The sequence below is a fragment of the Hyperolius riggenbachi genome, chromosome 11 (assembly GCF_040937935.1).
Source record: "Hyperolius riggenbachi isolate aHypRig1 chromosome 11, aHypRig1.pri, whole genome shotgun sequence".
NCBI classification, from domain to species: Eukaryota; Metazoa; Chordata; class Amphibia; order Anura; family Hyperoliidae; genus Hyperolius; species Hyperolius riggenbachi.
The window spans coordinates 220,661,534-220,688,828 of record NC_090656.1 but is presented as its reverse complement, the minus strand read 5'-3'; the positions used below and the strand labels follow the sequence as shown (position 1 = coordinate 220,688,828).

The 27,295-nt window shown below is 44.0% G+C and overlaps 2 protein-coding genes across 4 annotated transcripts in view; one reads left to right on the top strand and one right to left on the bottom strand.

Moving 5' to 3' along the window:
- The window catches only part of LOC137537658 (CD276 antigen-like), a 401,520-nt gene extending 378,274 nt beyond the window's left edge, over positions 1 to 23,246 (bottom strand). The window contains exon 1 of one of the 2 annotated variants that reach the window (XM_068259572.1): positions 23,162 to 23,246. The gene's annotated coding sequence lies outside the window, so the exon portion shown is untranslated. Of the gene's footprint in view, positions 1 to 12,958; positions 13,047 to 23,161 lie in introns of those variants that run through there. The other variant, XM_068259571.1, reaches the window with a different exon arrangement.
- Positions 1 to 27,295, top strand: part of RNF141 (ring finger protein 141) — a 72,893-nt gene that overhangs the window by 17,344 nt on the left and 28,254 nt on the right. The window contains exons 1-3 of one of the 2 annotated variants that reach the window (XM_068259578.1): positions 13,100 to 13,217; positions 21,636 to 21,833; positions 26,266 to 26,374. In XM_068259578.1, coding sequence (XP_068115679.1) covers positions 21,697 to 21,833; positions 26,266 to 26,374 — 246 coding nt within the window. In that variant the 5' untranslated portion in view covers positions 13,100 to 13,217; positions 21,636 to 21,696. Of the gene's footprint in view, positions 1 to 13,099; positions 13,218 to 21,635; positions 21,834 to 26,265; positions 26,375 to 27,295 lie in introns of those variants that run through there. The other variant, XM_068259579.1, reaches the window with a different exon arrangement.

Sequence of the window (27,295 nt, the reverse complement as noted above, 5' to 3'; positions counted from 1 at the left end):
CATAATTGGTGGAGGTGGAAGAATCTCCCGATCTGGAAATGGATCCGTGAGAGACGGCTTCAAAAGAGAGGCATGGAACACTGGGTGGATCTTTAGATTTGAGGGTAAGTCTAGTTCATAGGCCACTTGGCCAATCCTCCTCTTCACTAGGAATGGCCCAATAAATTTGGGACCCAATTTTTTTGACGGACAAGATAGTTTCAGATTAGTAGTCGACAATAACACATTATCTCCAGGCTTGAATTCCGGTTCACCCCTTCTATGACAATCCGCCTTCCTCTTATACGTGGCTTGAGCTTGGGCCATGACTTGTTGTAGAAGTTTGTTATTTTCTGAAAAAAATTTTGCAATGTCCGTAACAGCTGGCACCGTAGATTCAGGGATGAGATCTGGCAGGAATGCTGGATGGTAACCGTAATTGGCAAAGAATGGAGTTTGTTGAGTGGAGGAATGAATAGAATTATTGTATGCAAATTCAGCTAAGGGGAGCAACTGTACCCAGTTGTCTTGAGCGGCAGAAGAAAAGCACCTAAGATACTGTTCAAGGGTTTGGTTAGTGCGTTCCGTTTGGCCATTGGACTGAGGATGGTATGCAGATGAGAAATGAAGTCGTATATCAAGTAGTTTACAGAGAGCTTTCCAGAACCGTGAAGTAAACTGCGACCCTCGATCAGAGGTAACATCGGCTGGAACACCATGAATGCGAACAATTTCCTTGATGAACATTTCTGCAGTTGTTTGGGCAGAAGGAATACTGTGCATGGGCAAAAAGTGTGACATCTTCGATAACCGATCCACTATGACAAAAATTGTAGTAAATCCCTCGGATATAGGCAATTCGACAATAAAGTCCATTGAAATGGAATACCATGGCCTGGGAGGAACAGGAAGGGGATTTAGCAATCCTAATGGTTTTAACTTGGATTCTTTAGAGCGATTGCAAACTAGGCATGTAGTTACATATGTTTTGCAGTCTTTTCTGAGATCCGGCCACCAAAAGTGCCGTTGGACCAATTCCTGGGTTTTAGCGCACCCAAAATGACCTGCCATCTTATGATCGTGGAAGAACTTAAGCACTGAAGAGCGACTATCCTCAGGTACAAATATCTTATCACCGTTAAGCCAGAGACCATCCTTTTGTGTTAATGGCAAATGAATTTCTTCAACAAGAACTGATGATCCATGACGAATCTGATCAACTAATTCTGATTGTATCAACAGGAAGTTGTTTTCAGCTAAAATGGTATCAGATGTGGCTGGAACTTCATCATCTGGGAACATACGGGACAAAGCATCCGGTTTTGTATTCTTTGATCCTGGTTTGTAGGTAATATGGAATGTGAAGCGGCAGAAAAAGAGAGCCCATCTAGCTTGTCTGGGGTTTAGTCGTTTGGCTGTCTTAAGGTATTCCAAATTTCGATGGTCTGTGTATATTAGAATTGGATGAACCGCCCCTTCCAGCAAATATCTCCATTCTTCTAAGGCACACTTAATTGCTAGTAACTCCCTGTCACCCACGCTGTAGTTACTCTCAGCGTCTGATAATTTTCTTGAAAAGAAGGCAACTGGATGGAGGGCCGCTTTCAGACCTTGACGTTGAGAAAGTATTGCCCCCACCGCTGTTTCTGAGGCATCCACTTCAAGAGTAAAAGGTAAGGCTGGGTCCGGATGCTTGAGGATAGGAGCCGTAGTGAAAAACCGTTTGAGTTTGTCGAATGCTGCTTGAGCCTGTGGAGTCCAAAGAAAACGGGTCTGTTGACGTGTAAGCTGTGTAATCGGTAGTATGACTGCTGAAAAGTTCTTGATAAATTTGCGATAAAAGTTTGCAAAACCTATGAACCTCTGGACTGATTTCTTGTTGGTAGGGGCTGGCCATTCCAGGATTGCTTGCACCTTTTGGGGATCCATAATAAATCCATCAGGAGAGATAATTAGTCCCAGAAACTGAATGGAATGTTTTTCAAACTCACATTTTTCGGCCTTCACATACAACTGGTGTAACCTAAGTCTTGCGAGAACCTGTGAAACTTGATAACGATGTTCTTCTAAAGATGTGGAATATACTAGGATGTCATCCAAATAGACAATTATAAACAGGTCGATGAAATCTTTAAGAACGTCGTTGATGAAGTACTGGAAAGTAGCTGGAGCATTACAAAGTCCAAAGGGCATGACGAGGTATTCGTATTGCCCGTAACGAGACCTGAACGCTGTCTTCCACTCGTCACCCCTCCGTATACGTATCAAGTTATACGCCCCTCTCAGATCCAACTTCGTAAAGATGGTGGCGTCTCTTAGTTTCTGGAATAATTCCGGCATTAAAGGTAATGGGTAGCGGTTCTTAACAGTCACTTTATTGAGTTCCCGGTAATCGACACAGGGGCGGAGAGTCTTATCCTTCTTCTCAACAAAGAAAATACCTGCTCCTGCAGGAGATACAGAAGGGCGGATAAATCCTTTTTGTAGATTCTCCTCGATGTATTGCTTCAAGACCTTCTGTTCGGGTTCAGATAAAGGAAACATACGGCCAAAAGGTATAGCCGCACCAGGCAACAGGTCTATGGGGCAATCGTAGGGACGATGTGGAGGTAGCTGATCCGCTCCCTTCTTGTCAAAGACATCCAAGAACCCATGATATTGGGAGGGAATGAGTTCGGTCAGGTTTGCGGTGCATAACAATGGTCCGGAATCCTTTGCTTCCTCCAGCGAGCAGAAGTCAGTACAGTATGAAGAGATGAATGAAATCTTCCCAGTAATCCAGTTAATTGCAGGGTTATGAGCGCGAAGCCAGGGCAGACCCAAGATAACTGGGTACAAGGGGGATGCGACTAGATCAAATCTAAGATATTCCTTTTTTTTTATAAATTCTTTTTATTGTTTTTTTTGCTTTAAAAAACATATAAAATTAACAAAACCATTGCTCACACGCAGGTGAGCATCAAATAAACTTAAAACGTGCACATTGCTCACTATTTAGACATATACATTGTACTATCTTCCTCCCCCCTCCCCGCTTATTTACTTTCCATCATAGGATTACTAGTAAATTCTGTTAGGTTATTTCGTTGTACATTCAAGTTGCATTTATATGATATACATATTATCGGTATGGTAATTGTTGTCAGATATTTTATATTTACATCATATTGTGGTTTGTTTCCTTGTTGCTAGTCCATGGTTCCCATATTTTTTTAAACTTCTGTGGACATCCTCTAGCTATATAGGCAGCCTTGTACAGGTGTAATGATTCATTGACTAGTTTTTTCCAAAATTGTAAGGTAGGTGGGTTTTCACTCTTCCAATTTAGCACAATAGCTTTGCGATAGTAAAATAATAGAAGCCCCACTAAGGTCCTTTGGGCTCTTGTAGGGGCAAGCTTAGTGGTGTCTCCTAGGATGCAGTAGTGGGGATCTGCTGGGGTTTTTATTTTGGTAATGGAGGATATGTGGTCACAAATAGTTTTCCACATAGGTGCAATTGCTGGACAATGCCAAAATATGTGATCTATGTCTGCATTGGAGGTATTACATCTCCAGCAGAGAACTGGTTTAGTCGTATCAAATTTTGTTAGTTTGGCTGGGGTTAAATATGCTCTGTGGAGGATTTTGTATTGAATTAGTCTGTCACGGGTTGCTATTAGATAGGTAAAGGGTTTGATCCATACATCTTCCCACTCCTCATCGTCTAGGGTTGGGATGAGGGTAAGCCAAGGCTGCCTATATATAGAGATGTGAGGTTCCGTAAGGAGTATAATATTCTGATAGATTTCTGATAGCGCCTTTTTGAGGTTTTCTTTGTGTAATATGTCCTCCAGTTCAGTGGTTTGCATACGTATTGGCATCTTTCCAAACTCTGCAAAGAAGGCATGTCTGAGTTGTATGTACCTAAAGAAGTAAGAGTTTGGAAGGGAAAAGGTGTCTTTCAAGGTATTAAATTCTGCTAGTGTTCCAGCTATAATGATATGTTCCAGATTGACCACTCCTTTAGAGATCCAAATTATTGGGTCCGGAATTGTGTAGAAATTTGGCAGTTTAGGGTTGTTCCATAGGGGAATTTTAGGGGATTGTTTATTTTGAGAGGGGCTATTCCATTTGTGGACTATTTCCCATGCTCTAATGACAGTTATCATATTAGTGGTGAGAGGGTAAGGGGCTTTTGTTCCTCTATGTGCTAGTTGTCTGAGAGCTTCAAGAGAACCGAGAGTCGCTGCATCTAGTATGGTTGAGGCATTTGTGTAGTCTTGTATTAGCCACCAGTGTGCTGTCACTAGTTGGCATGCAAGAAAGTATTTAAATAAATCGGGGAAGGCTAATCCTCCCTCTGTCCATGGTCTCTGTAATTTCCTGATACCTATTTTAGGAGTTTTGTTGTACCAGATATAACTTATAAGAATAGAGTTGAGTTGAGTAAAAAAGGTTTTTGGTACCCAGACTGGGCAGTTTCTGAGGATGTAAAGGTATTTCGGGAGGAGTTTCATTTTAACTAAGTTAATTCTTCCTATCAGAGATAGGGGCAAGGTTCGCCATCCCATTAGTTTTGTTTTAGTATATTGTAACAAAGGTAGAAGGTTGTCTGTTATGAAGTCCTCTGTGTTATTGGAGATCCATATTCCTAAGTATTTAGTTTTGGTGATTATCTCTAGTGGAGTCTGCAGTATGGATATGGGATTAATGGGGAGTAGTTTTGATTTAGACCAGTTGACCTCCAAACCCGTGAATGGGGCAAAGTTGGAGAATACTTCAAGTGCCCCGGCTAGCGAACTTGCAGGGTCAGTAAGATATATAACTAGGTCATCCGCGTACAGGGACACCCTCTCCTCAAGCCTGCCAATCGTAAAACCATTTATTTTAGAGCTTTGTCTCAGTGCTGTGGCTATCGGCTCCATTGCTATGGCAAATAGTGCCGGCGAGAGAGGGCATCCCTGTCTGGTGCCTCTATACAGTTCGATTGGAGCAGAGATTTCCGATCCTATTTTTACTTGCGTCAATGGGGCTTTGTATATAGTCTGTATCCAGGATACAGTTTGGGAATTAAACCCAAGTTTCTCTAGCACCGCCCATAAATATGGCCACTCTACCGAATCAAAAGCTCGTTGGATATCCACAAATGCTAAAGCTTTGGAGGGGGGTGCATTACTCGAGGATTGTATGTGGGTGAAAATACGTCTGAGGTTTATATCCGTTGTTTTATTTGGCATGAATCCTGTTTGGTCAGGGTTTATAATTTCAGTAATATATTTATTAAGCCTAGTGGTGATTATTTTGGTTAGTATTTTTAAGTCGTTATTTAAAAGAGATATAGGGCGGTATGATTGGCAGTCAAGGGGGTCTTTTTCTGGTTTTAGTATTAGTATAGTGTGTGCTTGGTAGAATGTAGGAGGGAGCTGGCCACTTGTGAGGCAGTGATTTAGTGTGGTCTTAAGGTAGGGAGCTATTAATCTAGAGTATCTTTTGAAGAATTCAATAGGGATGCCGTCAGGGCCCGGGGATTTTTTTGGTGGAAATGAGGAAATTGCGTCTAGGATTTCATCCTCAGTGATTTCTGACTCCAATGTCTTTGTGGCCTCTTCCGAAAGAAGTGGCATGTGTAGGTTCTGCAAGTGTTGTACTATTATGTCTTGAGGTGTGTTACTAGTAGATTTATACATAGTAGTAAAGTATGAGTGGAAGGCATTTAATATGTTTTTGGGGGAGGACGTTAACTCTCCAGATGGCAGTCGTATTTCAGGGATATTTGTTTGCTCGTTGGGGCTTCTGGATATATTTGCTAAAAGTTTGCCGTTTTTATCCCCCTTTTCAAAGGTATATTGTTGCCACTCCCGAAGGGAAAGTTTAGTAACGTCAGTCATGTGTATGTTTATATTTCTTTTAGCTTGCATAAGGTCATTAAAGGTATTTTCTTCTGGAGCGTCTGTAAATTTCTGGGAGGCTAGAGCTTCTGCTTCGTATAGGGAGGTTAGTGAGTTATTAAAGTTTTTCCTCTTGGTGCTGATAAGATTTATATAATTACCCCTGATAGTAGCCTTAAAGGCATCCCATGTCATTGGTATTGTAGCCGAACCTTCATTTAGTTGCCAGTATTGATTTATTTCTAAGGTGACACTATCTCCTATTTCTTTGTCCTCTATCCATTTGGGGTCTAGTTTCCATAGTGATTTATTGTGGATGAGGCCAACTTTACACATTATTTCTAGCGGGGCATGGTCAGATAGGCCGCTAGGGAGGTAAGAGGCTTCAGTAATATCAGTGAGCAAGTCTACATTGGCAAATGCCAGATCGATTCTTGAAGCTGATCTATGTACTGAGGAAAAATGTGAGTACGCTGTTTTAAGTGAATTTTTCCATCTCCACACCTCCGTCAGTGATAATGCCTCAGCCCAGTTGCAAAGGTCAGTGTTTTGTGTTCTCAAGGGGTTTGTGGAGTCTTTACCAGTAGATATTATATCATTAAAATCACCTATGATTAATAGTTTTGCTGGAAGATATCGTTGAAGAGTGGATGTGATTGTATTCAACAATGCCTTTTGTACAGGGGGAGGGGCATAGAGACCAACAATACAAAAGATTGATCCCATAATAGCAATTCGGACAATTACAAATCTACCATCAGGGTCCTGGTATGTGCTAATAATTTTATGCGTTAGGGTTTTACTAATAAGAATAGAGACACCTCTAGAGAATGTGGAGTATGTAGAATGGAAAGCTTTAGCTATCCAAGGTTTAGCTAGAGCCTTAGTAAGAGAACCATCTAAATGCGTTTCTTGTAATATTGTGATGTGGGGTTTGTGTTTCATTAGATACTGGAACATTAGAGATCTTTTAAATGATGAGCGTAGCCCTCTTACATTCCAGGACACAATCTTTAGTGGGGTTTCCATTGTGCTAGCTTAGTGGTTATAACAGGATATGAATTGATCCAAAGGGGGGAACCCGCTAGGAGGGGGGCGAGGAGACAGAAAGAGAGCGGCATCAACAGTTTACAGTTTGTCATTTCCAGTGAGATCTTGTGCAATATAAATAACTTAGCCCGACAACTGCAGGCAACAAAATATAAAACCCTACTGTAGTATTAACAAAAACTAACCTAAACTTATACCACAGTTTTATTCCCAACCCTTAGTGCGACCAAATAGCCGAGTCAGTGAGACAGTCACTTGATTGCACTAATCGCCGGCGCTGCCCAACCGTCTACCTCTGCAGCCTCCAGTTAAAGCATGTGTGATAACGAAATGGAAAGAAAAAGAAAATTAACAAAATCTATCAGATTATAAGAAAGAAAATGAAGTGTGTGGGGGTGGACAAGAGAACCAGCGTGTCACCGCCCAGCAGCTCTCAGGGTACAACGGTACCTACTGAGGGTTCATAAATATTTGAACCGTTACAAACCAGTATTATTCGTTTTTTTCCTTGTGCCTATTCCCAGTTATGCATATCTACGTCTTGAATATGTGTATCCGGTATTACATTTGCAATTACTCACTAGCGTGTCTCTATGCTTAGGTTGTGGTGTACATACAGGGGAGTAGAGGGCACGCTGCTCCGTGGGCCTCCAGGGTGTCACTGTGGCTCCGGGGACATTTGTGGGCATATATATTATGGCATGTTCCGGTACTGTGTCTAGGCATAGGGCACCTCCATATACACTCAATGTCAGCCCTCCAGTGCTCACCTGTGTGCGAATTAAGCCGTCAGCTAGTGTTTAAAGTGAGCGCCAGCGGGTAGTGGGAGATCCGGGTGAGGGGGGGGGGGGGGAAGACAGGTCGGGCGCCGGCCGGGTGTGAATTCCAATGGAGTCCAGTGACGGGGCCCGCTACCCTCGCCATCCACCCATCCCCCACCCAGACCCCCATCAGTGCCCCTTTCCCCAGGCATGCCAACTTCAGACTAGGAGCGGAGGACAGATCAGGCGCCGGCTGGGGTATAGGCCCCTCAATAGAGAGGAGCCCAGTGACGGGGCCCGCTACCCTCACCGTCCCCGGTCCCCGCCCAGAGCCGGCAGCCGATCATACATGGGCACCCAGGCGGCACCTGCTAGGGTTAGCGCAGCAATTCTCCTGCACATACCGGACAGTCCAGGCAATGCAGCTGATAAAGGATTTTTTAGGATGTAGATGATCGGACTATGGCACCTATAGTCAGCATATGATAGACACATTATTATGTAAAGTAAAGGAGAATAAGAAAATAAAGAAAAACGACATCATTGAACACGTAGCTACTACAGGGCTTACGATGTAGTTCAGCGTACAGGCAAGCGAATGCTTGGCTTATGTGGGGAGAGAGTGTATATGCTGCCAGAGGCTCCATTCAGGGCTTTGTCTATTAGTATACAACAGTCATCATAGTTTAGACTGAAGAAGCCCTATGGTAGTATAGGTAGGAACCAGGGGATCATTTAGGCAGGGCCTCGATCCAAGTCATAGCATCCTCCGGCTTTTCAAAGAAAATTACAGACTCACCATCTTGTATGCGGAGACGGGCAGGAAACATCATGGCGTAGACTATTTTTTTCTCACGCAACTTTAGTTTAACTTGTGCGAATGACTTACGTTGTTTCTGAGTTTCTGTGGTAAAATCTGCAAACAACATAAGTCTGGCGTTTTCGTATACAAGGTTTTCGGCTCTTCTAGCCGCAGCCAGGATAGCGTCTCGGTCCTGATAATTGAGAAGCTTGAAAATAATCGGTCTAGGAGGGGTCCCTGGCAGTCCGCGTTTAGCTGGCATTCTGTGCGCTCTTTCTATGAGAAAAAAGGATGAGAAGGTCTTATCTGGAAGGAGTTTTCGCAGCAGGGATTCCACGAAGTCAGGTACGTTGTCACCTTCTGTGCCTTCTGGCAAACCGAGCAGTCTAAGGTTGTTTCTCCTATTGCGGTTTTCCGCGTCTATGGCTCTATTTTCAAGTGTTTGTAGGCGCTTTTTCATGTCTGGAATATCGCGCGCATGCTCCTGTTGAGTATCCTCCAGGTTAGACACTCTGCGCTCCGTTTCGCTAGTGCGTTCCCTTAACTTAGAGACATCTTGCCTCAGTAGGCTAAGACCTGCTTCATAATTGTCCATTTTCATGGTGAGGGAAGCCTGGCACTGTTTAATTGCGTCCAGGATCTCGAATGGATCAGGCGGGAGCGGTTGGTCGCCATCTTGTGACTCCTCGTGGTCCGGGGATTTAGGAGCCTGCTTGCTTTTCGGGATAGATTTAAGCTGGGCTTGTAAGGCGCCTTGGTGCTCGGAGCTGTCTATCTTCTCCCCTTTGTCTTTAGTTTTGTCCTTTTCCCTGTTTGCTTTGTGAGTTCTTTGTGCCATTGTGGTAGTCTCGTACGGAGCGAATCTCTCAGCCGCTCTGTGTAAGCGTGAGGGGCCCGCCGATTCCTCTCCGGCCAATAGTGGTAAAGAGTTCAGCTCGGTCTCCGGCAGCGTCAGAGGATCGTACCGCTCCGTGATTTGTTCTGCAGGTTCGGTAGACATAGGCTAGTAGATTCGTTCTAGTTTGGTCAATGAACGGTCAGATTTTTGCAGGGTTTTCAGCTGCTGGGCGGTGGAGCTCTACCACTAAGCTGTTAGCCGCTCGCCATCTTGGCCACGCCCCCCAAATCTAAGATATTCCTGATGGGTCCCAGATATACATGTATTAATCGGAGTAGATTCCATAGTCACGGGTCCAGAGCTGATTGATGTTCCATCAGCCAGATGGATATGAAGAGGCTCCTTCCGAGGTTGGATGGGAAACTGGTGAGTTGTGGCAAAGGATATGTCTAGGAAACAGCTGCAGGCTCCGGAATCAATAATGGCAGTGGTTCTAAGGACTCTTCCTGGGAGCTGAAAAGAAATAGGAATAATGAAATGATTTGAACTGAACGAGGGACAGGTTGGAACTAATACTTTGGTAGCAGGATCCTTACCCGTAGGTCTTACTGGGCAGGCACGAATGAAGTGACCAGTGGCTCCGCAGTAGAAACATAGGTTGCTCTGCCTCCTTCTTGTTCTTTCCTCCATGGACAATGCAGGACGAATCACTCCTAATTGCATGGGTTCAGGCGAATCCAGAGAGGAGGCGGATGTCGTAGCTGGAGAAGAACTTGAGGGTACCCAAACTGGACGGTTAGTACCAATTGATCTCTCCAATTGACGTTCCCTGAAGCGGCGATCAATCTGAAGAGCCGTTAGGATAAGGTTATCCAAGGTGGCTGGGGGTTCCATTCTTGCCAATTCATCTTTTACGTATTCGGACAAACCTAAACGGTACTGATGACGAAGAGCTGACTCGTTCCAGTCTATGTCGGCTGCCCAGCGGCGGAATTCCGAGGTATACTCCTCCACCGGCCGCCGACCCTGGCGAAGATTATGTAAAGAAGCTTCAGCTGTAGCACTCCGCTGCGGGTCATCGTAGAGGACCGCCATGCTCTCAAAAAAAACATCAAGGGAGGCTAAACACTGATCTTTCTTCTCCATTAGCTGGTGTGCCCATGACTGAGGTTCCCCTTGTAGTAAAGAGATCACAAAACCAACCTTGGTTTCTTCGAAGACGAAGGTGCGGGGCTGAAGGGAGAAAAACAGCTGGCATGCATTCTTGAAGGCCCTGAATCTGGTTCTGTCTCCCGAAAAACGCTCAGGTGTTGGCACACGAGGTTCAGGTGCGGGCAATACCACGGCCGGACCCAAAGGTGCAGGAGCAGGAGGAACAGCGGCCGGGGCAGGAACTGGAGCTGCAGTAGCAAATCCAGTGGGCTGGGTTGCAGTGGCTAGAGTGTTGATACGTTCTTCCAACTGATTGTGTGCTGCTTGAAGTTCCTTGATTGCTTCCGTTAGGTTACTCATCTGCTTGCATAGAGTGCCCAGCACACTTGCTGCCTCAGCGGTCTCCATTCTTTGGCTGTAGTATTTTGTAATGATAGCGTACCTGAGGTACAGGAGACCAGTTAGCTGAGGGCAGCAACCCTTGCGGCTCACCGACTGGGGCCCCTGAAGATGAAACAGGGGAGTCCAGTAAGCAAGGGGCAGGAGCGCTTGTGAAACCAGTAAGAAGTCCTGTTTGGAAACACAGCACTCCCGCAGGCTGAGTCTGGTACTGCAATGACTCAGCAACCAGGTAGGCTTGGACGTAGTCACCAGGCTGGAGAAGGCGTAGAACTTGAAACAGGCAGAGGTCGGCAACAGATCGGGTATTCGTACTAGCCGGGGTCTGGCAACAAATCGGGTCCTCAGGCAAGCAGTGGTCGGCAACAAATCGGGTAGTCGTACAAGGCAGAAGTCGGCAGGTAATCGGGTAGTCAGGCAGGCCAGGGTCAACATCCAAGAGATCAGGTACGGGCAGAGCAAGGCTCACTCACAGGAGTGTAACACACACACAAGCTGCAATACTACGGCACCCGAGTGTTGCACTCTCCAGACTTATATAGGCCGTTTTGGCGCGCATGGCGTAACGCGTCACACGCATGCGCACGCGCACACACGCGCATCACACGCGCGCATGCGCACGCGCACCCGCAGACGCGCACAACCGACCGCGCATGCGCACGCACGCACGCGCGCACACGCAGACGCGCGCAAACAACATTATGCATAAAACAGAACATCCCTCACGCGCGCGCGTGCACAGCATCAACCGTCAACGTTTTACAACGCCAACGTCCACGCCGCGCAACGCAACGCGCATGGGCAAGCACCGACAGTCCACCACGCCGGGAAGACCGCCGAGACCCACCAGGACGACTGCCAGCATCCGTGTGTGCAAGCCGCCTCGTCTGGACAGGTAACTGACCGTGACAGTGATTAGGTGCATGGGCTTTGTATATTATGTAGCCAGACCCCACTTAGCCACTAATACCGTAGTGTGTCCATGGAGGTATATGAAGGGGTTGAGGTTAAGCGTAGGTAGGGGTAGGTTAGTGTGAGAATAAGGTTACAGTGAGGGATAGTAGAATGTTGGTATAATTGCCAATATTCTACTAGTGGCTGTACCAGGTGCCCACACACCTCCATATCTCCCAACTTTTTAAGATGCAAAAGAGGGACACTTAAAGGGGACCTGAAGCGAGTAAAAGTATTTCAAATAAACACATGACGTAGCTGTAAATAAATATTACATACTAACCTCACCGTCAGTTCCTCTCAGAAGCTCACCATTTTCTTCTTACAGTGATCCTTTCCAGTTCTGACAATATTTTGTCAGAACTGAAATATACCAGTTGATGCCAGTTATATACCAGCAGCTGTCAGTTACAACTGAATGTGCAAGGTAATGTCCATGTTTACCTATGGCTCAAGTGGGTGATATTACAGTTTAACAGTCTACTGACCAAGAAGCTGTTATGGGGTAATGGCCATTTTTAAAATAGAGGCCGGAAAATTCCATTGATCACGGTGGACAAGCGGGACGCAGGAGAGGAGAAAGAGATTGATTAGTAGACTACACAGGAGGTAAGCATCACTTGTGAATGGTTATTGTGACTTTTTATTTTTAGTTCAGGTTCTCTTTAAGCAACACCCCTGATCATGCCCCTGTCACACCCCTTGCCACACATACAATAAAGATTTCATAAGAAAAATATGTTGTTTTCTAATTCAATCCACACCGGTCCTTTCTATCCTGATCCATTTTCCTTCATATTAACATTTTAAAATTAGTAATATATCAATTTAAAGGATGGGAATAAAGTTAAGAGTCAATCAAACACATTTTTTAATAGAGAACTATATATATATTTACATAGAAAGAGGAACAAAGTCCTGAAAGAGGGACAAATGAGGACGAAAGAGGGACAAATGAGGAGGAAAGAGGGACTGTCAGTTGGGAGCTATGCACCTCCCTCCGGACACCATTTTTTTACGAATGCGCTCCTGTCCCCCCAATTTCAGATGTGAACAAAGCCCAAGTAGTGGGTAATCTATACCAACACCCTTTTCAATTAAAAATGTTAGCACATCTCTCATGCCTAGCTCTAAAATGCTGCTGGAAGTCTTACCAGAGAATTTCGCGTAGCCAGGTGGCGCTGCAGCCATGTGAGGTCAGCGTGCCCACACTAAACATGGTGGCCGCAGGATGCGTGCGTCCTGGAGACGTCGCTTGGCTACTGACAGCTGGGCGGGTACAGTGCGTGTGTTCAGTGTACACCACGTGACCTGCGTGGTGAGTTTGTGCTGCTGTGTATGGGGGTCGCTCAGCGCTGTTGTGTACCTGGCCGGGAGGAGGAGGCGCAGCTCCCACCCATCAGCAGGACCTCTGTATGTAATGTCTGGTATGGGGGGGTGTCTGCTCTGCGCATCATATGGGGGGGGGGGGGGGGGGCACAGCTGTCAGCTGTATGCATACGACATTTAGCTACTGCATGGTGCACATAGATACTGCCTGTGAGCCACATAGATCAGTATGATGATGTAAGCATATGTATTGGATCACAGGGTATATATATATCATATAAGTAGATTTATGGAACACATATTTTGGAATATAAGGTATTATGTATTGGAACATAGGGTATAGGTCACATTAGTAAATGATGGAACATATATATTGGATAAGGAGGTATTGTACAGATATACAACACATTCACCTACTGCATAATGCACATATATAGCATGTGAGTCACATAGATCAGTATGATGATGTAAACATATGTATCATACATAGCTCACAACTGTCCCTCTTTCCTCCTCATTTGTCCCTCTTTCAGGACTTTGTCCCTCTTTCTGAGTAAATATATATATTTCTCTACTAAAAAATGTGTTTGATTCTAAACTTTATTCCCATCCTTTAAATTGATATATTACTAATTTTAAAATGGTAATATGAAGGAAAATGAACCAGGATAGAAAGGACCAGTGTGGTTTGAATTATAAAACAACATATTTTTCTTATGAAATCTTGATGGTTCTGTGTGACTAGGGGTGTGGTGGGGGCGTGATCAAGGGTGTAGCAGGGGCGTGGTTTAAGTGTCCCTTTTTATCATCTCGCAAAGTTCAGAGGTATGGATCATAGGGTATATACATCATATAAATAGATTATGGAACACATATATTGGACTATAAGATATTATGTATTGGAACATAGGGTATAAATCATATTAGTAAATTATGGAGCATATAGATTGGATAAGGAGGTATTGTACAGATAATGATGTAAATATATGTGTGATCATTGGGTATGTAGATGATATAAGTATATAATTATTATGTATTGGAACATATGGTATAGATCACATTAGTAAATTATGGAACATATATATATTGGATAATAGGGCATTGTACAGATATATGATATGAAGAACTCAAGTTTACAAAGGAGGTTTGGGTATATAAGGGCAGGATCACATGGGTGTCTGCTGGCATGTCGGTCAAAGGCTTTTCTGCAAGCATGTTGAAAGTAATTGTCTTTCAGCGGCATCCGACTTTTTTTTTACCTCTGCAGAGGAACGCAGAGCGGCGGGGGTAAGCAACGTTTGGCTGAAACAATGCCAAAAATTGGGATCGGAAAACTACATTAGCGCAAACAACGGTACAGGCACTGCCCATTCACTTGAATGTGCTGAATCAAGTGAAAGGGCAGTGCTTGTGGCACTAGTCTGCTTGAGGGGACCCAGCAGGAAACCTGACAGCGAAATTCAGCTAGCGCGATTGGGTGGATGGAACCCTTTCCAACTGCTAGGTTTCCAATAGGTTGTAGTAAACTATGCCCACATTATTCAGCCAATCACAATGCTTTGTGCTGTAAGAGGGTGCTGTGATTGGAGAACTGTTACTTATGAAGTTTCCTGCAGGGTCCCCTTAAGGAGAGCCCGACGTGGTCTTAATAGACCGCCAGGGAGGTTAAGAAAAAAAAAGACTGAGACCATCTTGTGGCCAAATAGTAAAACTACATCTAAAAGTATTTTTCCTAAATGCAAAGACCTGTTTTTACATTTTAAATTAACCCCTTACCTCCCAAACTCCCCAATAGTTACCAACATTTATTTTTTTTGTAAAAAAATACAATGAAATAAATTTACAATTATAAAAAATGCATAAATAGTTTTCTTAGGGACTGAACTTTTTTAATATGCATGTCAAGAGGGTATAATACTGTTACTTTATAAATTATGGGCTTTTTATTAATGATGGATGCAAAACTAAAAAAAAATGCATCTTTATTTCCTAATAAAATATTGGCGCCAGACATTGTGATAGGGACATCATTTAAATGGTGTAATAACCGGTACAAATGGGCACATAAATTACGTGGATTTTAATTACGGTAGCATGCATTATTTAAAAATTATAATGGCCGAAAACTGAAAAATAAGGATTTTTTTCCAATTTTTTCTTATTTTTCCATTAAAAAACATTTAGAATAAAATAATTCTTGGCATAATGTACCACCCAAAGTAAGCCTAATTAGTGATAAGAAAAAACACATTTAACACATTTCATTCTGATAAGTAGAGATAAAGTTATTGGCAAATCAATGGAAGGAGCTGAAAGGTGAAAATTTCTTGGATGCTGAAGGAGTAAAACCCCTCAGTTGTAAAGTGGTTAAAGTGGATCCGAGATGAACTTTTACTCCTTGCATAATTGTGTTCCTTACATATAGTTTACAGGGCATACCTCAAGCCAAATACTTGTTTTGTTTTGTTTTGTTTTAATACCCTAATTTCCTATAAACTAAACAAACCACACCCACAGCTTCTCCAGAGTGCCTTGGCGCTTGCAAGGGATTGTGGGATTTCAGTCTGGGCAGGTGAAAAAGGTGTTACTAGCTATAGATTTCAGAGGCAGAGTTTTCACAATCTGAGAGCTGCAGTGCAGATACAGATCACTTGCCTGTGTAATGGAGGAGATAAGAGTGGAGTTTTCACAGAATATGCAGATTAGCATGCCTAGATACAGATAAGCTTGCCTGTGTGTGTAATTGTGTAATAGTGACAAGCAGAAAACATGTCTGCTCCAATTGTATCACAGGAAAAAATATTAATATACTGTTGAAGCTGTTTGAAGATAGATTTGCTGTGTAAACTATCTAAACTTTAGATAAGATATATAGACAAGTCACTTGTTATATTTAGTTTTTCATCTCGGATCCGCTTTAACCTGAGTTTGAGAGAGTTGCTGAAGTGCTGGTAAATAATGATGTATACATTTAATTTGCTTATCTCTTTTGTTTACTGAAACAAATTCCTTTCACTCTGAACTGACTGCACTGTCTGCTTATTTCTGACGGGAGAGTTAATGAGAGGAGGGGAGTTTCCCTCACAGTGTAGTTAACTCTGTAACTGTGTGTCAGAGAGCTCTCATAAGAAGCTGCATGTTTCTAAGCTGTCTGCAAGAGAGCAGAGGAAATGTAACTTGTTTTGAACATGTAAATTGTCTGTGACAGCACAGTTTTTCATATTTTTGGGGGCTTTCAGGGAAAAATACTGTGTAGTGTGATATGCAAAAAACAACACTGGCTGTGCATTGAAACAGAAACCCCTTTGCGAATGATTTGTCCCAATAGAGCTTAACCCTACACACAGTTAATTACAGCTTTTGCCTCTGATATTTAACATGACAAATAGGAAAATGTTTACACAGCTACTTAGACATTATTTGTACATTGTAATTTAAAAAAAAACTTGGGTATTGATAGTATTCCTTTAAGTTCGTGTAAATCTGGCTCCACCCATGATCACACCCACATTCTGGTGGGTGTCCATGCCCATTTTGCATCTGGAGTGCTCAAAAGTGCCTCGGATCTCTTAGGATCCCAGCAACGCCCCTGGCACTTACCATGCAGGGCTGGGGTCCCAGGTGTGATTGAACCTAGACAGAAACTACCAGTTAGGAGATTGTATATTCTCTGTGTTTCTCTCAAAGCATTCCTATTTCCTCCCAAATCCTACAAACAAGCCCATGGGTTAATTGGCTTCTGCCCAAATTGGCCTAGACTCTGAAAGGGCGGGGATGTTCATTAGGTTGAAAATTTTATGCTATGGAATGAATGGTGTAGGCGTACAGTGCGTGAGGTGTGGATGTAGGGGTGGCACGCGTGAGGCGACTGTAGAATATAACCCAAAGTGTGCTGCGCAGAGGGGGTTGGATATTAATATTATATATATATATATATATATATATATATATATATATATATATATATATATACATACATACATACATACATACATACATACATACATACATACATACATACATACATACATACATACATACATACAGTGTTCTCCACAGAAATTTTTCCAGCCGGGTGGCATGAAAAAGTAGCCGGGTGGGACACGACCGAAGAATGCAACTCAACTGACGCAACTCTGCTTACATCATAGGCGGAGAATTAAGAGGCAAACAGGTGACAGCCAGGTGCCTACCAAAACTAGCCGGTTGGAGAACCCGGCTAAAAGAGCATGGGGAGAACACTGAATATGTGTACAGGGATTAGTAGTATTTATACACAAGTGACATGACTGGTACATGAGAAATCTTATTCCTTTTCATAAACGGATCATCAGGGGGCTCTGAATGGCTGATATTGTGGTGAAACCCCTCCCACTGGAAACTGAGGCCTATGGTCCTGGCAGTTTCCTGTCTGTGAACCTTGCTGCATTGTGGGAAATAGCTGTTTACAGCTGTTTCCAACTGCCAAAAAAGCAAGCAGTAGCTACTTCCAGTGACATCACCTGCCAGCAGTAAAAATGTGAACATGTGATAAATGTCAGAATGTAAATCAGGGAGAAGAAAGAATTTACAATGGGCAAACACTGACTAAATCATTTCTACATAATTATTGTAAAAATGAAGCACTTTTTTTATTACATTATTTTCACTGAAGTTCCTCTTTAAGGGGACCCACCATGAAACCTCATCGAGAACAGTTGTCCAATCACAGCACATAGCGTTGTGATTGGCCGAATAGTGTGGTTATAGTTTGCTACAACCTATTGGAAACCTAGAAGTTCAGGAGGGTGCTGTACACCCGATAACATTAACTACATTTCCTTAAAGAGACTCTGAAGTCTCTAAAAAAAAAAGTTTTTTAATTCAATAATCTGTTTAATAGCTTAGCCCTAACTAAACTGCCGCATCCCCGCGGCTGTAAACTATCTAAATCCTCCCAAACTCCCCGGGGCACACTACGGGGAGCGCTTCTGTGTGAGGCAGGGCTATGAGCCGCAGCCCTGCCTCTCCACGCGTCTATCAGCGGAGGATCTCCGCCTCTCCCCCGCCCCTCTCTGTCTTCCTTTACTGAGAGGGGCGGGGAGAGGCAGAGATCCGCCTCTGACAGACGCGTGTGAGGCAGGGCTGCAGCTCATAGCTCTGCCTTACACGGAAGAGTAGAGGGCAGCAAAATCCACGACCAAGAAAGTTGTGGATTTTGCGGGGGAGAGGGAGGGGGGAGTTGGGGGGGGGGGATTTAGATAGTTTATAGCGGCAGGGATGCGGCGGTTTAGTTAGGGCTAAAGTGTTAAACGGATTATTGAAATAAAAAAACATTTTTTTAGAGACTTCAGAGTCATCTTAAACCATTTTTTCTGCTGGGTCCTCTAAAGTAGACTAGTGCCGAAATAGGTACCCTGAGGGCTTGTTCACACCTAGATCGTTTTCAGGCTTTTAAAGGCCCGTTCACATCTAAAACCGCAAAATGCCGGCGGTATTGCGGGAGTGATTTTCCCACGATTAACGTGGAAAATTCACTGGACACTGCGGCGGTTTTGGAGCGATCGGGATTAGCGGTGCTATGCATGCTAACCGCGATCTCTAAACGCTAATCGCGAGCCGCCGGCAAACCGCTGCATGTAACACGTTTGCGGTTAACGCTAACCGCAAACGCGGCAGTGAGAACACCGCCATTTGTTACATGTTGTAGCAGTTTTTCAAAGACTGCTAGCGGTTTGCCTAGAGCGGGAATCGCGCGATTCCCGCTCAAGTGCGAACGGGCCCAAAAGCGCCGCCGCTTTTTAAAATCTCCCTAACACTTGTGCAATGATTCCCTATGAGTGTGTTCACATCTGAGCGGTTCGATTCCGATCCGCTCACCAAAGCGCTGCCTGTACCATTTTTGGGGTGATTTGCCTCAATGGAAGGTATAGGGAAATCGCAAAGTGCTTGAAAAAGCGTTTTGTTTAGTGATTTCTCCAGCGCTTTCATGAATAAATACATTGTATTTATTCATTACCGGGGGAAAGAGTTAAAAACAAATGGCTCTGCAAAAGCACTTAGAAAAGCGCTTTACAAAAAAATCCCTAACGCGCAGGTGAGCGCCTAGCGGCGCTAAAAAAAAATTGCGCACAAAAACGCAAAATGCTGGCATCAGCGATTGCGATTCATGATGTGAACAAGGCCTTACAGCTTATGTACATATACAATTTATTTAGAGCCAACATGTTCCACAGCGCTTTATATATAGTCTTGTCACTCAGAGGGGCTCACAATCTAATCCCTACCAAAGTCAGTCACAGTGTAATGGTTAAGGGCTCTGCCCCTGACACCGGTGACCTGTGTTTTAATCTCGGCTCTTCCTGCTCTGTAAGCCAGCACCTATTCAGTAAGGAGTCCTTGGGCTACACTCCCTAACACTGCTACTGTCTAGTGGCTGCAGCTCAAGCTCTTTGAGTCTGCAAGGAGAAAAGCTTGTCTTGCCTTGTGTCATATGTCCATTGTAGTCTAGGGCCAATTTACCTGTATGTTTTTGGGATGTGGGAAGAAACCTGAGTGCCCAAAGTAAACCCACGCAGACACGGAGAGAACATACAAACTCCATGCAGATAATGCCCTGGCTGGGATTCAAACTCAGTGCTGCAAGGTGAGAGTGCTAATTACTACGCCACCGTGCTGCCCATCATGTAGGAAGATTGAGATATAGACTGTGCACATAAATACTCAGATTAATAGGTATAGTTTGTATGCACAGTTATGAGTCATAACACTCAGTGTGGACATGAACAAGCAAGTACATATGTAGTATAGTTATATTATACACAAATAGGTGTTCCACTTCGCTGCTGTACTGAATGACTTTCAGTGACTGTAATGTTACCTGCAGGCTACATGCATGCCTGTTCAGGCCTTTATAGTACTATGCATCACCCACAACCTCATGCTTCACTGTACTCAAGCATGCGCAACAGATGGCTTGTGAGAATTGGCAGCATTTCATATGCAAATATTCCCTATTGCCAATAATAGGTATTTAAAGGACACATCCGAGCACGCTAAAAATAAAAAAAAATCCACTTACCTGGGGCTTCTTCCAGCCCCTGCCAGCCATCCTGTGCCCTCGCTGCAGCTCTGCTCACCGCCAGTGGCCCGAAGTCCCCTCCGGTGCAAGATGCCCACTGCGCATGCGCGAGCGGCTCTGAGTCGTGCAGACGTCATGTGGACTGCACGGCGCAGTCCGTATGAAGTCAACTCCACCATGTGAACCGCATGCTAGAGCGCAGGAGAAGCCGACCCAAATGCCGACCTGGCAAGGTCAGTATCTGCACCGGAGGGGACCGGGAGCTACGGCTAGGGGGCTGGAGGAAGCCCGAGGTCAGTGGATTTTTTATTTTATGGTGCTCGCACCTTCCCTTTAAAGGACATCTAAAGTCAAACTTCTGATCTGCATGCTTGTTCGGGGTCTATGGCAAAAAGTATTAAGGTGCCCATACATCTATCGACTTGGTGGCCATTTGACCATCTGATTATAAAGTTGTTGAATCAGATGAAAATCTGTGCCGCCAAGAGCATACCTGATTGGCGATGTACATTGAACCCAGAGGTGTTGTCTATCACCCATAAACCTGGTTCAGATTGTACATGAAGAATGTGTAATAGAGGAAGAATCTCCTCATTGCCCTGCAGAGTACTTGCACATCACTCTTAGAAATAAAAACGAGTGAGTATATCTATTTAACACCTACTCTACAGCTATATCCTAAGTTAAGTTAAAATGCATCTCTGAATAAGATTCACTGGATCCCTGTATCAGCTAGGTTTCGATGCATAGATCTGCCCCTTGCATAAAATGGCCCTGGCTTTTTCTATATCAGATATAGAAAATGTAGAGGCCTTTTCTGCAAGGTGGCTGGGCTACACGCTGGAATCCAGCAGATAAGGTGCTCTGGTGAATCTTATTATACTGACGACATACTGGGGCATTTGCGTTGGCAACAACAGGCCAAGAGGGTAGAGTGTCAACTTCCTGGCCTGGGAGTTTTTTTTTTCCCAAAAGCAGATGGCATCTTAATATAGCTTTAAAATTCTTAAGCTTTGGCAGTAATGAAATGTTTTTTATGTTACATACTTTCAATCAACAAGAATGCAATATGAAAATTAGAGGAGTCTGTGGAATTCAGGAACTGAGGAGTTGGAGTTGGGGGATTTTTGGTATCAACTCCACAGCCCTGGTTCCCAGAAACTGGTTTGATGCATGATGTGTTTGAGGAAACCTTATCGATGTTAACTGACATGGTACAAATACTAAACACCCTCCATTCTACCAACTAACTATTCAGTGTTTATTATTATGGTCTGTGTTTTAGTTTGCTGTACCTATTTATTTTGGTGTGTAAAGGGTTAATGTTGGCGTGCGACTTCCATGTTTCCCATAACAAAGATGTGGAAGAATAAACTTTGCGAGAAATGGCCGAAACATTTGCAAAACTGGATGAAACCTCTGAGTTGGTGTTTGTGTTGCAGGACCTGGCGTAAGCGTGACCTGCATTCTGAGGTGAAGCCTTTCCTCCTCCACGCCCCAGCCATGGGCCAGCAGTTGACCGGCCAGTCCGCCATGAATAAACTTCCTGAAAAAGTCGTCAAGCATGTGACCCTTGTGCGGGAGAGCGGCTTCCTGACGTACGAGGAGTTCCTGGGGAGAGTGGCTGAACTGAATGATGTGTAAGTCTGTTCTGTAAATCACTCAGTAGGTGCCGTGTTGACGTGATCTCCGCTTGAGGGAACGGGGTGTCCATGGGGGGGTGCCAGGAAATGTAGTCAGTTATACCAACCCTCCAACAATCTGTATTGTCATGTGACTGCTCCACTTACCCCCTGCATAATCCACTATTGTCATGTGACTGCTCACCTCACACCTTGCATAACACGCTATTGTCATGTGACTGCTCTCCTCACCCCCTGCATAATACGCTATTGTCATGTGGCTGCTCCCCTCACACCCTGCACAATCCACTATTGTCATGTGACTGCTCCTCTCACCCCCTGCATAATCCACTAATGTCATGTGACTGCTCACCTCACACCTTGCATAATATGCTATTGTCATGTGACTGCTCCCCTCACACCCTGCATAATCCACTATTGTCATGTGACTGCTCCCCTCACCCCCTGCATAATCCACTATTGTCATGTGACTGCTCCCTTCACCCCTGCATAATCCACTATTGTCATGTGACTGCTCACCTCACACCCTGCATAATACATTATTGTCATGTGACTGCTCCCCTCACCCCCTGCATAATCCACTATTGTCATGTGACTGCTCCCTTAACCCCTTGCATAATACATTATTGTCATGTGACTGCTCCTCTCACCCCCTGCATAATCCACTATTGTCATGTGACTGCTCCCTTAACCCCTTGCATAATACATTATTGTCATGTGACTGCTCCTCTCACCCCCTGCATAATCCACTATTGTCATGTGACTGCTCCCTTCACCCCTTGCATAATACATTATTGTCATGTGACTGCTCCTCTCACCCCTGCAGCCGGATCCAAAGACATTGTGAGGTGCTCAAAAGTCAGTAAATGGCTGTACTCTGGACGTTTTTTGCACATGCGAATTCGCGTTTCATAGGGCATAAAAGCATATGGGATACTTTCTATCCAATGCGAATTTCCCATATGTGAAAAAACTGACAGCATGCAGCAGTTTTCGCGGACACGATTGCGTTTTCACCTATAATAGGTTTTAGTGGAAATCGGGGCTGTGGAGTTGAGGATTTGGAACAATTTTAGGGTACTTGGAGTTGGGGATTTCATAAACTGAGGAGTCGGATGATTTTTGTATCCACTCCATAGTCCTGTTGGAAAACACATTTTTGCATGGAAAACGTACATGGATACTGCCCTAAGTAGAATTGCATGCGTTTTAAAAACTCATCCGCGATTTGACACTTTGCAGTGAAAATGGGCCTTTAAACTGTAATTTTCTCACATATTAAAAGCTGTTGGCTGCACACCCAATTTCCGGAATGTTGTTCTTACTTTAGAATTCCCTGATTTGTGACTTGCGGGAGTGTTTACACTGCTGCGTATTGGACCTTGAGTCTCTTGGCCTTGTGGACAGACGGCAATAGTGAAGAGTAATAACTGATCATGAAGACTGTTAGTTGTTAGATTACTGGCCAGTGTCGCACTGTGTGGCCTCCAGGGAGGTGGTCACATGACATGAAGGACGGGGAGAGTTTAGTGCTTTGTTCCAAACTTTGTTTTGAGTAACTTTGCTGGTTGGGCGAGGCTCGTATGACTTCACATGAGTGTTTTTCTGGGTAGTCATGTGATGCAGTGATGTCACACCCTGGCCTTGTGTGTTCATATTAAACAGCAGCTGACAGACGGCTGATAAAACCTAATCCATGAAGCTATTAAAGAATAGAGATCACAGTTTATGGAGGAAAATGTGAAGGTTGTGGACTAACTTATGGACTATATTTCTGCCTGTTTCCATTCCCCACTTTATGATCCAAATAGAGTATATTCAAGAAGGAAAAAAAAGATTGTAAACTAGCTGCAGTGTGTGCTGATCCCTGCTGCCTCCAGTATGTAAAGTATAAGCTGTTACTCTGTTCCTGTACTGATAGTAAGCTAGCTGCAGTGTGTGCTGATCTCTGCTACCTCCAGTTTGTACAGTATAAGCTGTTTCTCAGTGCCTATACTGATAGTAAAGTAGCTGCAGCTTGCTTTGATCTCTGCTACCCCCAGTATGTTCAGTATAAGCTGTAACTCTGTGCCTTTATGATAGTAAACTAGCAGCAGCGTGTGCTGATCTCTGCTACCTCCTGTATGTACAGTGTAAGCTGTTACTTTTTACCTATGCTGATAGTAAACCAGCTGCAGCATGTGCTGATCTCTGATACCCCCAGTATGCACAGTGTAAGCGGTTTTCCTGTGTCTGTACTTGATAGTAAGCTAGCTGCAGTGTGTGCTGATCTCTGCTACCTCCAGTATGTACAGTGTAAGCTGTTTTCCTGTGTCTGTACTTGATAGTAAGCTAGCTGCAGTGTGTGCTGATCTCTACCTCCAGTATGAACAGTGTAAGCTGTTTTCCTGTGTCTGTACTTGATAGTAAGCTAGCTGCAGTGTGTGCTGATCTCTGCTACCTCCAGTATGTACAGTGTAAGCTGTTTTCCTGTGTCTGTACTTGATAGTAAACTAGCTGCAGCATGTGCTGATCTCTGCTACTTCCAATATGTACAGCGTAAGCTGTTACTTTGTGCCTATGCTGATAGTAAACGAGCTGCAGCGTGTTTTGATCTCTGCTACCCTGATTTGTACAGTATAAGCTGATACTCTGTACCTCTACTGATAGTAAACAAGCTGCAGCATGTGCTGATCGCTACTACCCCCAGTATGTACAGTGTAAGCTATTTTCCTGTCTCTGTACTTGATAGTAAGCTAGCTGCAGTGTGTGCTGATCTATTTACTTGTCATTTTATTCTTAATAAATTTGTCATTTTTCTATTTATTTTAAACTCCGCTTGCCCCCCCCCCCCCCGCAATCAATCCAGCGATCAGCTCTCGTAAGCATCAGCCTACGAGAGCCAGTTGCTATCTGAGCCTCCCCAGGGGACAGCCGAGTTACACGGCTGTCCCCTGTACAGTGCTGCCGTAGATCGCAGCACTGTACAATGTAAATAGACAACGGCTTTGCCGCCTAACAGTCTCCTATAGTGGGAGACGGATGTTGGAGCAGAGCATTCAAGCGGAGATGTGCCCGAGATATCCTGCAAGACCCCGCCCCAGGACTTGATGCCTTTCAGTGTTAGGCGGTCCTGGGGCTACCACCCTCCCGCCACCCAGGGGCGTAGCAATAGGGGGTTGCAGAGGTTGCGATTGCATCTGGGCCCTTGGGCCAGGGGGGGCCCAAGGGGCCCTTCCTCAACTGCTGTATTAGCGCTCTATTGGTCCTGTGCTCATAATAATCACTTCTATAGGTACTTTGAATAGTGGTAATCATTAACAAACTGTTCCCCATCCCCTTCTTGCACCTCTGACACTGTAGTTGCCATTGACAGGTTTTGGTGCGTCATATCAATTGTTCTGTATAGAGTGCTTAGGGGGCCCCAATGTAAAACTTGCATCGGGGCCCACAGCTACTTAGCTACGCTACAGCCGACGCCGCTCTGTGTAAAGGTGGCCACACACCATACATTTTTTTAAATATCTGTTAAATTTAAGAATTGCAATCATTTTTTCTGACTGATTGTAACATTTCAAAAATATGACCAATGTACCCACATCTATGTTCAATTTTTCACCAATTATGATAAAAATGATTGGATACTCTGACAAAAATGCTAGGGTGTGTACATTAATAAATTGGCAATCTAACACACACCATACAATCTTTAGAAAGATTGAAGAGAAATATCTGGCAATCCGGATCGGTAAGAATCGAAGAAAACGGGAAATCCGATCGGATTTTTCAGTCAAATGAAAAAAAAAAGCTTTCGATTTTTTTTCGGGAGATCCAATTGTTTTTATCGAATTCCAGTAAAATCGGATAATTTTATTGTATCGTGTGTGTGGCCACCTTTAGACAGTCGGGAAGGGGTTAAGAGGAAATAAATATGGCAGCCTCCATATCCCTCTTACTACATACAATGTCCTTTAAAGAAATCTGGAATGGGAGGGACAAGAAGTATCAGGAACAGCTGCTACAGCAGGCATTCTAGCCCACCATGGGTTTTATTCCACATTAATGTTGTCACTTCAGGTGGCCTTTAAAGCACAACTGAAGTGAGAAGAATATGGAGGCTGCCATATTTATTTCCTTTTAAACCATACCAGTTGCCTGGCAGCCCTGCAGCTCTGTTTGGCTACAGTAGTGTCTGAATAACACGAGAAACAAGCATGCAGCTAATCTTGTCAGATCTGGCAATAATGTCAGAAACCGCTGATCTGCTAAAATTATTAGAGGCAGAGGATCAGCAGAATAGCCAGGAAACTGGTATTGCTTAAAAGGAAATCAACATGGCAGCCTCCATATCCCTCTTGTTACCGTTATCCTTTAAATCAGGGAAATTATGTTTGTTTATCGAGCTGATTCCATTGCGATGATTCCATTTCGTTCACTTCCTCTCTTCCAGGACGGCAAAGCTGGCATCGGGACAGGACAAATATCTGCTGTTTGAAGTCCAGCCAGGCTCTGACTCGTCTGCCCTGTGGAAAGTGGTGGTGCGAGTTCTGTGTACAAAGGTAAGCGTTGCTGCGGTAACCGGAGTACTACGTGGTGCTGTAAGCTCCACATACACGTCATCGCGTGGCACACTGCACATTGATGTATTCTCCATATACACGTCATCATGTGGCACACTGCACATTTATGTATTCTCCACATACACGTCATCATGTGGCAGACTGCACATTGATGTATTCTCCATATATACATCATCATGTGGCACACTGCACATCTATGTATTCTCCATATACACTGCATCATGTGGCACACTGCACATCGATGTATTCTCCATATACACGTCTTCATGTGGCACACTGCACATCGATGTATTCTCTATACACGTCATCATGTGGCACACTGCACATTGATGTATTCTCCACATACACGTCATCGCGTGGCACACTGCACATTGATGTATTCTCCACATACACGTCATCATGTGGCACACTGCACATTGATGTATTCTCCACATACACGTCATCATGTGGCACACTGCACATTGATGTATTCTCCATATACACTGCATCATGTGGCACACTGCACATTGATGTATTCTCCATATACACGTCATCATGTGGCACACTGCACATTTATGTATTCTCCATATATATATATCGTCATGCGGCACACTGCACATTGATGTATTCTCTATACACATCCTCATGTGGCACACTGCACATTGATGTATTCTCCATATATATATCATCATGTGACACACTGCACATTGATGTATTCTCTATACACGTCATCATGTGACATACTGCACATTGATGTATTCTCCATATACACGTCATCATGTGGCACACTGCACATTTATGTATTCTCCATATACACACCATCATGTGGCACACTGCACATCTATGTATTCTCCATATACACGTCATCATGTGGCAAACTGCACATTTATGTATTCTCCATATACACATCATCATGTGGCA